General features: G+C 35.5%; 1 protein-coding gene across 4 annotated transcripts; it reads left to right on the top strand.

Moving 5' to 3' along the window:
- Window positions 1-2410: 2410 nt before the first annotated feature.
- Window positions 2411-14013, top strand: LOC108209118 (uncharacterized WD repeat-containing protein C2A9.03). 4 transcript variants are annotated; one of them, XM_017379866.2, is made up of 10 exons: window positions 2411-2599; window positions 2944-3087; window positions 3257-3415; window positions 3532-3618; window positions 4627-4761; window positions 4871-4981; window positions 11493-11584; window positions 11683-11788; window positions 11888-11974; window positions 13292-14013. In XM_017379866.2, the coding sequence occupies exons 2-10, from the start codon at window positions 2953-2955 to the stop codon at window positions 13703-13705; spliced, it is 1326 nt and encodes a 441-aa protein (XP_017235355.1). In that variant the 5' UTR covers window positions 2411-2599; window positions 2944-2952; the 3' UTR covers window positions 13706-14013. The 4 variants fall into 4 exon arrangements, with proteins under 4 accessions (XP_017235355.1, XP_017235354.1, XP_063943174.1 ...); XM_017379865.2 differs by having other exon boundaries at window positions 2414-2599; window positions 2944-3090; XM_064087104.1 differs by lacking the exon at window positions 2411-2599 and adding an exon at window positions 2669-2693.
- Window positions 14014-14462: the final 449 nt, after the last annotated feature.

Here is a 14462-nt window from a genome sequence, read left to right as displayed (position 1 = left end):
TTCTTTTCCCGTGTTTGGATTTGTCGACTCCTACATAACGGTCTATAACTACCTTTGCTTGAAACAACCTTGAGTTAGAAATCGAGTAAGAGAACTATCATCAGAGAGAGTTAATATTGTGGTATTGAAAGAGAGGAGGTTGTGTTTAAATGATCCAAAACCCTACAATCTATAGAGGTATTTATAATTGCAGAGATACTTGTGTGCTACTCTTTCCCATAATTAAATAATCTATTTCCCATAATTAAATAATCTGAAACAAAATCATATTGAAATTGAAATAGAGGAGGTTGTGTTTAGAATGATCCAAAACCCTACAATCTAAAGGGGTATTTATAGATACAGAGAGACTTCTGTGCTACTCCTCCCCATAAATAAATAATTTGAAACAAAATCAAATTAAAACTTTCAACCTACTATATTCCATAAATAATTTGAAACAAAATCAGATTCTGAAACTTGCTTCTAATATACCTGAAACTAAAAAAGGTAGTTCTAATTTTTAATATTTTTCATCCAAAAATTCCAGATAATTGGGAAAATAAAATGGAGCGATGTGAGAGCCGCCACCTACCCGCCCCTCGCTTCTCCTTTATATATGTATATTGATGATTAATTAAAATTTATAATTTATAAACTCTTCATATTTTCTGTTTATTAATTGTTACTATATCAGTTACAAACATAAATGTATTTCATAAAAGAATAAACATACTAAATATCTGGTAAGTACATAATTCTTTTTATTTTTTGTGAAATGATAAATATCTACTTCTTGAAAATAATATAGATGTGAAAACTTTTCACTCATGACCAAGTAATTCAGTCCAACGGGGCAAAAACATATCCCCATGTATGTTGTAGATTTGTCTGGGATATATCATGCCTGTTTGTTTATAAGAAGCCGCTTCTGCTTCACTTTCGCTTTTCTTAACTAGAGAAGTAGAAACACTTTTAAAAAATTGAGAATGCTAGCTTCTCTCTCATAACTTCTAATTCTTTTCCAAACACTTTATTAACTTATTTACTTCTCACTTCTACTCCAATTCTTTCTCAATTCTACTCCAATTCTTTCTCACTTTTACTCCAATTCTTTAATTTAAGTAAGAAGTCACTTATTTTAAGCTAAACCAAACGGCCCCATCATTATCATTTCTTTGCGACTTATTCATCCCGAAGCTTTCTTTTATTATATATACGTACAAGTGATCAATAGAAACTAATATTATTCTAAAAATTACTTCATCAATAGTTGTTTATACGTATAACAATTACTAGTTTATACTTTATAGTAATCACTATTTTATGTAGTAGATCATCAGTTTTATTTTTGATAATGAGAAAATTTATTTATGATCGATATTGGTGGTTGATTATTAATGATCAATTATAATTGTAGGAAGGTTCATGATGACAGCAAATGACGAGATGAGGTGTGTGATGGTGGTAGATAATCATTAGTAGTTGCAAGTTATGATCAAAAGCGACAATAAGCAAATCATGGTTGTAGGTAGGGGTGTCAAGCAGATAAAACGGATATGGATTTTCCCATATCTGTATCCGAATCCGCCTACTAAAACCCGTATCCGGATCTGGATCCGTAAATTTTAGAATAAAAAAATTTGTATCTGTATCCGCCGGATTCATGAAGCAAGTAGGGAATGTATCTAGTTATCACCGAATTATCTTTATACTCACTTACATACGATAATTTATTTGAAGATTTACGATACACACCCTTTTACCTACAATATTTGAAGATTTACATAGATATTAGATTATCCATTTAGTTGCTCATTGCCTCCGCATCTATTGGTGTTGTGGGAAAAAACTCTGACAGAAGTCTTATTAATGGTTTGGGTTGTAAATTTAATTCTATATCTTCTCTTCAATCTGAGCTTCTTGCGATTCGTGAGGCTTGCACGATAATTACTCAACAACGTATTGCTCATAGTGTTGTTGAATCTGATTGCAAGGTTGCTGTTCATCTTTTATAATCTGATAATGCGCCTCTTTGGGACTTCGCTGTTGTTATTGAGGATATCAGATATATGACATCTGTTTCAAGTATATCTTTCGCTTTTGTGCCTCGCTCTGGTAATCATGCAGCTCACTGGATTGTTAAGAAAGCTTTTCATAATTGTCTTATTCTAGACTAGGTTTCTAATCCCCCTGCTGTGTTATCCTCGATCTTGAGTGATGTTGAGTTCTGTTAGTCTCCCTGGTTGGTCTCCCCTACCTTTCAAGTAAAAAAAAAAAAATTTAGTTGCTCATTAAATTATCATTATCATTGTACATACAGAATAGAATGGGAAAATTAAAAAAAGCTAAAAGGGCCCACAGTCCATTTCCATGTGGGACTCGACATGATTGCATTGCATACATATCCTCATTCTCTTGCGTGCCTTTTGCTAAGCACAAAGACTATTTATGCCCCTTTATCAATTTATTATTATTTACAATTACCAATAAATATTAGTACTAGTACATTATTATAAATCAATGAATTATAAAAATCGAAAGCTTTTTTGAGGCGAAATCAAGCGCTCCTCCAAACACAAAATAAAATTGAGTGAAGACCCAGATCTTCGAATTTGAGGCAAGTCTAATCTCATAAACCATGCTTTTCAATTGTTGGGTGTTCTTGTAAAGCTCAAATTGTATACCCCTTTTCATATTTTCCTATTTCTATGGTTGGTGTTGATATCTTTCATTCTTGTCAATTTTTATGATTGTTTTCTAGATAGTACGTAATTATATATGTTTTTGTTAATTTTTCTCATGATTTCTGCTTATATGGGTGTTGAATATGTTAAGATATGAGCTTTGTGGTGCATATAATAGTTTTCTGGGGTTTTACATATTTACTGCTTGGTTAGGAGTTTTTGATGCAGCTCTGTTTTGGGAAAAATATTAATTTGGGAAATATATATGTCTTTGCAGCTTAAGATTATGGCTGATAACCAAGTGGATCCATATGACTATTTTATGGCTGATGAAGGGGATATGTCTGATTTCTTGGATGATGCTGATGAGGAATACTATGGTGTCGCTGCTGCTAACGACACCGCTCTTGATGATTATGACGTAGTTAGTTGTCTGCTTAACATTGTTTTTGTTCAAATTTCAATGGTGTCTACTACTTTTTTTTAGGAAGTGTTTCACTGGAATATAGAATATAATAAAACATTTTGTTTTCCTTAGTGTCGTTATTAGATAATTGTCATTTTTGTTAATATACGACATGCTTATGAAGGTAACCGATACATCTGCTGCCCAAGCAAGAAAAGGAAAAGATATTCAGGGAATACCATGGGAAAGGCTAAATATCACGCGGGAGAGCTACAGATCGACAAGGCTAGAGCAATACAGGAATTATGAGAACATCCCGTTATCGGGTGAAGCAGTAGATAAGGTTGGCCATAAAGGAGCACATATTTTTGGCAGAGTTCTGTCTCTAGCTATTTTAGGAAATCAGATTTCCTTTCCTGGATGTACATTTTGATTACGTCAAACTATCTTAATTTGCAGGAATGCAAACGAATGCAAAAGGGTGGCTCCTACTATGAGTTTTTTTACAATACGAGAGTAGTAAAGCCTACTATTCTGCACTTTCAGGTTTGTTTTACTAGTGTACTTGGAGTTAAGTTTTTTAATTCACCCTCAAATTTCTTATAATGGCTACAATTGTTGGTTGGGTCAAATGTTTTCCGTTTCTATGATATACAATTCGTACCTTATATCTTGTAGTTTTGAAGAGTCAAATGTTTTCCCTGTTTCCTTTGTTGAACTTTTTTGTACGTTTAATGCATGTATTTGCCAAGTATTTAATTGAGTATTATTTATGGTCTTATATTTTTTCCTTCTAAGGTTGTCTTGCGAACTTAAAATCAAGTGGTGGAATGGGCATAGTTTAAATATCTTTAATATTAAATTTATATAAAGAAATTTTAAACACCTTTGGGAGTTTTGGATAATTTTTAATAAGATCTTGAAGAAATAAAGTTATAGATTCATGAAAACATCTCTTTTGTTATCTCAGTTTCTTACAATATTGAACTCAAAACTTTGGCTGAACAGCAATTACCGCAGTGATTGTGATGGTTTTCCTGACTCTTTCCCTTTTTACCTTGATTTTAGAAAGGGATATTCTCCATCGTATCCGTTGTGGTATCCTGAACTACTCGTGGTACACTATATAAACTTCTAATAGTCTTATACCCTTGCTGCTGGCCAACGTTAAAAACATGTTTATCCACTATTTATTATTTTAAAATAAGGACTGGGTCAGGGGAAATTCCTATCGATTGTATTTATCTCTCGAAACAACTAACAATTGGGATATTTCTTATTCTTTTTACTATCTTCTCTCTAAAATTCATATAATTTGGAATATTTTGTATTCTCTATATAATTAACTTGTAGCATGTCCTGATATGCCTCTGAAAGCTTCATGGATATATCATACTGTCACTTTGAGCTCAATATGCATTGAGCACAACTTATCAAGTTAATTACATAGTTGCCTACCCCATGATCTAATTGTCTTTAGAAGTTAAGGCTTCTTTGTCCACCTTCAGTCCTTGTCCATTATTAATATTATTATTATTATTTTTGTCTTTGCAGCTTAGAAATTTGGTGTGGGCTACTTCAAAACATGATGTGTATCTCATGTCTAACTACTCTATCATGCACTGGTCATCATTATCCCACAACTTGTCTGAGGTCTTAAACTTTTCAGGACATGTGGCACCCACTGAGGTATGATGAAATCAAAACGATTTTGTTGCATTTTCAGGTTTTTTCAGATTTAGTTGTCCTTTTCTTCTTGTTATACTGCTGAGCTGCTTCTTGTTACTTGGGTGTCCAGAAACATGCTGGGAGCTTGTTGGAAGGTTTTACACAAACTCAGATCAGCACACTTGCAGTAAGAAAAAATTTTCTAGTTGCAGGGGGCTTTGAAGGAGAACTAGCTTGTAAGGTAAAATTTTAATTGGGCAAACTATCTACAAGTGTGAAATACATTTGTAATGTGGATAGATCTTTGTTTCATTTGTTTCTGGTAGTTAAGCAAAGTGTAGCTGAGAGATGGTAAGACAAAGGTGCATTTATGTGCTCCTTATTGGTATTTTATAGCTCTATATATTTTTATCATTAACCTGTTAAGATAAAGTTGATCCGGTTTGCTGGCATTGCGGCAGTAGTGCATGTGTATTGTCATTGTCTCTTGGCCCAAAAGCTGAAGCGCCTTACTTTAGGCTCCTGACTTTCGCATGCCGTACCAAATTAATGTGTTGTAGTTTGATTCAAGATATATTATTCATAGGTTGTGTGCTCGCGTTCCAGATGCTAGAGCGAAGATAGAAATATGTTTATAGAACATGCTTCTTCTTCTCTTGTTCCAGCACCAGACTGGGATTCCTGTCAAGCAAAAGTTATAACTCTAGTGGATTAATAGATATGATAGAACCTGGTTGTATGTTATATCATGCTAAAGGGTAGATAACTGATCAGTTGTTGGTTATTAGAACAGTGCTACAGTTGTGTGTGTGTGTCAGCGATATGGTTCTTGTAGCCAAAAGTGAAGATGATACCAACTTAACTTTTTGGTATCCTGTAAACTTGAAAAAATTATGGTTAAAAAAAATAAACTGTAACTATTTCAACCACTGATATTCTGTCACCTCTATCATCACCCTTGTGCTATGTCTTAACCTCTAGTTCCTTTTTTACACCTTTTTACCCTTGAATTCTCCGTCTGCCTTCTCTATCCCACTTTAAGGTTTCGATCTATATGGTTATGTTCTCTGTTTTTCTCCCATTTTCCATAAATGTTGGTGCTGTAAAAACTGAGTGTGGGGTCATGGCCTGGAAGGAATTCCTGATTATGATGAGTGCAATTTATATGTAGCTGCTATGATACTGGAAAGCTGTGTTGAGCCAAAAATACTAATCCATCCTTAGGATATGGATGTTTGAAGGCGTGTATGAACTGTTAAAGAAGAATAAAATCAATCGTAAGTAGCCAAAAAAGCGAGAATACATAGTATGCTGATGATTTTAGCTTCTCTCTATCTTCTTCTTACCTATTCTTGTCCTTTCTTCTTCGAATTCCCTAGAATCTCTCTATCTTCTTCTTACCTATTCTTGCCCCCTTGAGTACACATGTAGTAATCTATGGCAAGTTCAAATACTGTGCAATACTATGCATGATAACTACTCATATTTTAACAATTTATGTCTTATTAAACATCATTTGACCTACCGCTACCTTGTCATACTTCCCTTTTGAGTTGGCATCCTAGTTACAAGGACATTGGATTCTACAAGTAGTTGCTCTTGTAATCTCAGAGTTATAAAGGACTCAAAATAATCTCAGTCACTGGCTACAGTTATCCCATGTACTGTGCAATACTTCCTAAGATATATAGGCAGATTGCTTTATAGGAGCTGGTTTATTTTGAGGTCACTGGCTTGCTTTAAATAAGTTCTTACTCTAGGCCTCTATCCCTTTTGAATACTCGAATGAAAATAGGCATATCTTCTATTATTTTAGTCCTTAGATGAGGAAATTTAAAGGATATGTTTATTATTTATGAATATTGATAATCCCTCAATTATAAATGGATAACCGTTTAGTTGATGACATGGATACTATGATTATGATGTATTTCTGTCCTAATTATTGGTAGGATCACCAAGTATATATCATGATAGATGTTTGCATTCCTTTATTTTCTCTGTAACCACTTTCTTAGCAAGTCATCTCTGTTCTCAACTGTCATTTTCTATTACTCTACATGTTTACTGCAAATCTAGCTTATGAACTCGTGAAAACACAAATATTCATTAAATAAGAAAAACTCAAAGTTCAGTTCCTGACAAATTGGTATCAGTGCTTTGTTGTGCACTTCATTCTGAGTCGAACGAGCCTAGTCCTGCAGAATCACAACTGTAGTCTCAGAGTTATGTTAATTTATTCCAGGTGCACTGTTCTTATGCTTTACTCTTGCATCTGTTGATTAACTGTTATAATCAGTTGTAAAATGAGCTGGTATAGCTGAGCTGGACTACTTTTATGTAGTTGGTGGTTTTCAGTTGCTGTGATTGGAGAGATGTACAAAAATATTAGGTTTAATACTGTTTTGCTGGTGGAGTACCTACTTGCTCTGTGTTTAAGTAGTGTATATTACAACTGAATTGTTGAAGATTCGTTGTTGTTTGAGTGAATTGCAAATAGTGATATTGAGAATTGTTGTTGTGCTGAAGGTCTAAATACTGGTGCATAGATGTACATGTCTGAGTTTTAGCTCCCGGATACTGTGAGAAACTGTTTGTGAGAATGAGAAAGAGTTTCACACTAAATTCAGGCCGTGAACAATACTTTGATATCTTTGAGGTGCCTAATAACAACGTCGCATAAGGAGTTGGGATTTCCATAGGAAGGACAACTTTGTAGTGGAAGGGAACTCTGAAGTTGGGAATGAGAAACAAGAAAGCAAGGCATCAGCAGCGGGCAGTAAAAGAGATAACTCACCCATTCATGGTAGTTTCAGTCCATGCTATAGAGGGAGGTCACAGCAACAAGGCCATACTCTATCAGGCAAGACAGGAACTAAAGGATTTACTATATTGGTGGTGGTAGCACTCCAGTTTCCTTGATGGAAGGACTGCACTTAAACTTATGTTTTAGGTGGTGGAAGCTGTGCTAGTAGCCAATGTGAATTATTTAACTGGTAACCATGATTGTTTTAATTTCAAGTGGAAGAAAGGGGACAAGGAGTTGCAAACATTCATTTGAGTACTACCAATGGGTAGTTTTTGTTTAGCGTTGAAGGTGGATTGATTGGGGTCATTTGTGCCACCGACCCTTTGATTTCGAGAATCTGGTGTTGATGTTTGATCATGAAGGAGAGACAGTGACTCTGCAGGGGAATACTGATTTACTTACCATCTATAATCAAGAAATAAAGAATTTTCTATATTGGTTGGTGGTAGCACTCCAGTTTTTTTATTGCACTTAAACTTAAGTGTGAGGGGGTTAAAACTTTGCTATTAGCATTTAGCCAGTCGGAATTATTTATCCAGTAAGCATAAGAGTTCCAATATCAAGTGGAAGACAGGGGATCAAGAGTTTCAGACATCTATTAGAACACTACCCATTCGTAGGTATGGTTTAATGTTGGAAGTGGATTGGTTCCGTTCATTTGGGCCGCTGACTCTTTGATTTTCGAAAATCTTGTGATGAAGTTTGAACATGAAGGATAGACACTGCAAGGGAATACTTACCCTCCAAAGCCTAGTTTGCAACAGATGTCTTAGAAGTTGCCAAAGATAAACATGGGTTCATGTATATGTGCTACTCCAAAGCCATAAAAAGATGGGGGGAAACCAACTGAAACTTGACTTTCTTGGTTTTAGGAACAACAGATCAACTGTAGTTGCAAGATGATTTGGACACTTATCAACCACTAGTGGGATTAGCCCCTCAAAAGGACACACTATAGACCTAGAGTTGGGATCATAACTTTTTTTCCATGATGCCTGCCCTGCATTTATTGGATCAAAAAATGAAGTAAAGAAGCTAGTATTGGAAATGGTGGAATCTAAGGTAATTAGACATAGTAGCCCCTTTTGTTTCTCCCATACTGCTGCTTAGAAAAAGGATGGGAACTTGGAGGTTTTACATTGACTAATAAATATTTATATCTTTGAACATCAAGATAAGTTTTGTATTCCTCAATTAATTAGTGCTTTGAGATGCATTAAGCAATGTTTCTAAACTAGACCCGAGACTGGGGCATTGAAAAGATAGCTTTTGGGACTCACTTAGGCCACTATGAGTTCAGAGTGATGCCTTTGGCCTCATTAATGCATGTGCCATCTTTTAAAGTCTTTAAAGTCCAATCTTTTTAAGTCTTTAAAAGTCTGATGAACAAAGTATTTGAACATCTCGGGAAATTCACACTGGATGTCTATGATAACCATGTCTATTCTAGGAGTGAACATGAGAGCATTTGGAAAGGTGTTTAAAAATTTGAGTCAAAACCAGTTATTTGCTAAGATGTCAAAGTGTGAAGGTGTGCAGCAAATGATGGAAATAAGGTAAACGATATTATCTCTTGGCTAGTCCTCACAAGTGAAGGCCTAAAAAGGATTTATGGGGTTGAGTGGATATTGTAGGATTATTCCACTTGAATGATGAAGCTACACGGGATTCAGAGTTTGGAAAGTGCTTTAGCTAACACCTTACTTTTAAAATTACCAAATTGTACAAAGAATTCTATGGTGGAGTATATGTATCCAACACTGGTATTGGCCATTGGGGCAGTCTTGACACAGGAAGGTAGGCCCTTGGCTGCGTACTTCAATAAAGCTCTGGGAGTAAAGGGTTGTAGGAACTTATGATTGTGGTATTAGCTGTTAAGAAATGGATACCTTACCTTGTGGACAAGCATCTCTATATGAAGACAGACCATTGGCCCCATGGTTGTTCAAAGCAGAAAGCACGCTTAAGTGATCGCATAGCCCAAAGCGGATCGAAGCCCCGATTTTAAGCTTTCTTTAAAGAACTGCCAAGTGGATTCCAATGAGTGAGGCTTAAGCTCATAAATGCCTACAGTGGAAAGCCCAAAGAAATACAAGCAAAAAAAAAAAAAGAGAATACAAAACAAGCTTTAGCAGAAAACATAAAAAAATTAAAATTTTAATAACTTGGGCTGGTACAGACTAATTATTAGCTTATTAGCTTGGCCCACTCATGAAGGACTGCCAAAGATATACTGGAGGATGAAGATGAACGGGCCTAAGCGATCTGCCGAAGCTATGGGATGTAAAAATACATCGGTAGGAGAGCGTTCTGTCTTAGAGGGAAGCACCCGCGCGAGCGGTGGTGGACGAAGCCGAACGAGAATGTGGGCTCAAACATTGGTGAAAATCCAATGCCTTGAAAACCCAAGGGTTCCTCCGCAAAGTTCGTCCACGGAGGGTGAGTCAGGTTCTAAGATCAGGCTGAAATGCGTAGTCGATGGTTATCGGTTCGAGGACGTAAGGTGACCCTGCTTTTTCAGGGTAAGAAGGGGTAGAGAAAATGCCTTGAGCCAATGTTCGAGTACCAGGTGCTGCTAAAGTAACCCATGCCATACTCGTAAGAAAAGCTCGACCGACCTTCAACAAGAGAATACATGTACCTGAAACCGACATAGGTAGGTAGGTAGAGAATACCTGACCTTGACAGAAGAAATTGACTCTTTTTTTTTGGTTTGTATTCATCAAAGTGGCCAAAAAAATAAGGGTTGTATAGAACAAGAATGATAATTTAACATGGAAAGAAGTAGTAGTCCATGTGCCAGAGAGAATCTTGCTACTACTCTAGGTTATGTTGTTAAGTTCCAAGAGTAGCAAAGACATGATCATCATCTTCTAGACGTCTATTTGATGAAGATTGAGGATATGCTGGATGAGATTGAATTTGTGGAGTAAAATCATCCTGATACATGCTATATTTGATGATTTTGAGATTTCTTCAGAAGAAAACGATGCTTCCACTAGTATTTGTTTCTAATATTGTCTTTAAGCCTATTGAATTTCTATTTATTAAATTATGTTAATGTTCTAATCCTCCTTATATATGTATTATGTAGTATATGTTTTACTTTTCTCTATAAAAAAGTACGCGCTTTTGGCTTAAGCCCCATAGGGCCCATTGCGCTTAGGTGCACTTTTAGCTATAGTTATGCCAGTTCTTAAATTTGTAACTGAGCAGAGGATTAGTTACCTGTTATGGCTTAAGTGGATTAGCAAATTAGTGAAGTGTTATTATACCATATTCTATAGGAAGGGAAAGGAGAATGCTTTTGCTGATCTTGTCCAGAATGCATGATCAATTCGAGGTTAACCAATCAGAGAGTCCAACAATAGACAACCCTGTGGACAATGTGGTCTTGAAGATGGCAATAATATCTTTCTAGTATTATCATTAGTATACAAAGTATTAGCAGTTATAGAATAAATATGTTAGCGGAGAGAGGTCTTTCCAGTTGCTTAGTGTTAGTAGTCTATATATAAGACAAGGCAGTGTAAGTTTCTGTTATGTAGTGAAAGGGATTCATCTTCAACACAACTTTCTCTCTCTAAATCTCTCTGGGTATTTTCTGTTCTACCGCTATATTCTACTGTAATTCTATATATACTTGTTCCGTGCAAATCTAGCTTATAAACTCATAGATATAAACATTCATTAAATCAGAAAACCCAGAGTACGTTCCTGACATGTTTTTACACTGCTAACGTAAAATATATTAGTGGAAGCAACCTACTTTACTACAAAAATAGTGCATGACCACTTGACAACTCCTTTGTAGCTGCAGAGATGAAAAATGTGAAACTACATGCAATTTTATAATGGTGATATCAGCAATGAATTTATGGCAGTTTGTGTAGTCTTCAAATGGATTGATAGTCATAAAATTGTCTCATTTCTAACATTGCAGAGATTGGATAAAAAGGGTGTAAGTTTCTGCACGAGGACCACTTATGAGGATAATGCCATCACCAATGCTGTCGAGATATATGACAGTTTGAGGTACCAAAACTTTTAAATGTCGATGCTGAATAGTTTTTTTAATTATGTAAATTTCAGGTTGAACGCTGCTCTGTATATATTTTTGTTTTTTTTGGCAGCGGTGGAATCCATTTTATGGCATCTAACAATGATTGTGGGATCAGAGAATATGACATGGAAAAGTTTCAGCTTATGAATCATTTCCGATTTCCTTGGCCTGTGAATGTTAGTTTATTCTTCTACTCTCACACAAAATTATCCCACATATAGTCATTTAGTAATGCTGGTTTTCTAATACTTGCTGTTATGTTCTTGATTATGCAGCATACTTCCGTGAGCCCCGACAGTAAAATTCTTGCTGTTGTAGGAGATGACCTTGAGGCACTTCTTGTGGATTCCCAAAATGGAAAGGTACACAATGTTTTTTATTTCTTCCTAAGCTAATCCATATCAATTAAATATAAGAACTGGAGTCTTAGTTATGATATAAGAGTTGAAATAATTTTGACTTGCTAGTCATGAAGGTTGGTTGCTGTCCTACTCCACTGAAGTTAAGTAAGGATTGTTACTTGACCGGGGAAAATAACTTCGGTATATACTTTGTTCTACCGCGATTTTTTTAGGCTGACAGCTTAGTGTTACATCTCCAAACTCCTACCCTTCCTTCTTAATCATGAGATTCTATACTTGTTACAGCATACAACTTATTTGAGGGCTACAAGTAAAAGAAGGCGTGCTTAATAGTCCATTGTTAAGTGTACATCTCGGAGTCGCTATATTGGAAATTTTATGCTTAAAATCTAAACTAAAAATCTGTACTGTATTAATAAAAATATATAATGTATTGATCTTACAAGAGTTGTACAATTTTTCGAATTGACTATCAACAGATGAAGAGGCATATTAATTAGGTGTACTATCAATTAATCAACAGCTTAAGGAATATATCAATATATTTAGAATAATATACCGTAATATAGTTTGAGATGTGGATTGTGCGATGAGAAGTTAGTGATTTCATGGTTTTACCAAACAGATCATGTTAACGTTCACGTCCATATTTAAACACACCAGGCTTTACCAGTATAGAATATACTCGGAAAGTTGGCAATCTTTTATACACATGACTTGTGAGTTCTGAGTATGGCTGTAACTGAACTAGCTTTAGTACAGGTAGCTGACAAAGTAATACATCTGGATTTTCCTTGGCACGCTTGTAAAATTCGATTGAATAAAATACATATGTAAAAAGCAATTGAAGTATAAATATGTGTGTGGCAATAAAGATAGTATAAATATGCGTGGAAAATTGATATGTCAAATTAGGTAGCACAGGCTTTAGTATATGCTATGCTAGTATTTTAGTTTTAAGGTGGGGCCTTCGTTTTAGGCATTTGCCTTCTCTGAAATCTTATGAAGAAAGGAAGAATATACATAAAGTTATTTTTGGATTCTTTCCTATTCAGAAACAGACTAGCTCATCAAGGTGTGTGATTGTGCAAAATCTTTAACTATATCAGTTTTTATTTAATTATGATTCTGTAGTAGACGGCAGAAATAAGGATGCTGATCATAGGGCATGTTTTGTTTCTTTCCATCAGTATGTGTTTAATGTGTCTGAAAAGTATTAAGTTGTCATGTAATCATAATGAAGACACTGAATTTACATTGGTTGCCATTAGGAAACATAACAGCATTGTAAATTTCTTATCATATGTTATGTTTCAGACTATTTCTTCAGTTGTGGGTCACCTGGACTACTCTTTTGCTTCCGCATGGCATCCAGATGGAAACATTTTTGCAACAGGTAATCAAGACAAGACATGTAGAGTATGGGATCTAAGGAACCTTTCAAAGCCTGTTGCAGTTCTTAAAGGAAACATGGGTGCAGTTCGATCAGTCCGCTTCTCATCAGATGGACAATTTTTGGTAGTGGCTGAACCTGCAGATTTTGTCCATGTCTATAGTGCACGTGTAGATTACCAAAAACGTCAAGAGATCGATTTCTTTGGGGAGATTTCCGGGGTTTCTCTCAGCCCAGATGACGAGTCTCTCTTCATTGGCGTGTGGGACCGAACTTATGCAAGCTTGCTACAGTACAATAGAATAAATGAATTTAAATACCTAGATTCATATATGTAACCGGTCCAAGGAATCTCTAGGAATAAGGAATGTATCAATCTGCATGTGAGAGATTCTTTCTATTCTATGAAGCAAAATGGTCAGCCAAAGGTAACGGAGTCATTTTTGTTCAAGACTTTTAACGGGAAGATGTATAGTTAAAAAACAATTTCTAGTGTAGTGTGAACCCCTCCATGTGGTACTGTTGTGTTTGTAAAATACTCTTGGACTATGGTGGTTTGATGAGATCAAACTATCATTGTTACAATAGGGAGCGAATAGACGAGTTTATGTTGGCTGATAAAAAGTATGCCTTGATATTTGTCTGAGTACAATTGTTAGTGGGAAAAAGATTAAGCCAATAAGCAGGAAAAAAGTCCCGCAATCCCCTGTACCACCACCACGGCTAACCATGCCCCTTGCCAATGTCCAAATGAATGAATGTGATTTTCCATATGTAGACTATACAAATTTTCAAATCAAACATGGCTGCAAAAATACCCAAGTAGATTCTATCTTGTGGCAAGCATACTAGGATTTGTAAATTCATATTCCATTAGTTGATAGGCAGAAACCAAATGTTTTCATCTTTTTGAAGAATTAATTTATCCTTTTTTATCTCTGAAAGTGAAGAAGCAACACTCAAAGGCTCCAAACTTTTAGCTTCAGTTGGCACAACAGTGATTGGGGTATCACTAATCAACTCTTCCTTTATGCCTCCAAAACCAGCATTTCTCTGTTGTTCTCTCTGTACTTGCATCAAGGGCTTGCTTTGGCT

The sequence above is a fragment of the Daucus carota genome, chromosome 2 (genome assembly GCF_001625215.2).
Source record: "Daucus carota subsp. sativus chromosome 2, DH1 v3.0, whole genome shotgun sequence".
Classification (NCBI taxonomy): domain Eukaryota; kingdom Viridiplantae; phylum Streptophyta; class Magnoliopsida; order Apiales; family Apiaceae; genus Daucus; species Daucus carota.
Note: the sequence above shows the minus strand (reverse complement) of the source record. Positions and strands in the feature narration are given on the sequence as shown.

Coding starts and splice junctions, on each gene's coding strand:
- LOC108209118 (XM_064087103.1), top strand. Junction 4,762..4,870: donor GACATGTGGCACCCACTGAG/GTATGATGAAAT, acceptor TTGGGTGTCCAG/AAACATGCTGGGAGCTTGTT. Junction 11,585..11,682: donor GAGATATATGACAGTTTGAG/GTACCAAAACTT, acceptor TTTTTTTGGCAG/CGGTGGAATCCATTTTATGG.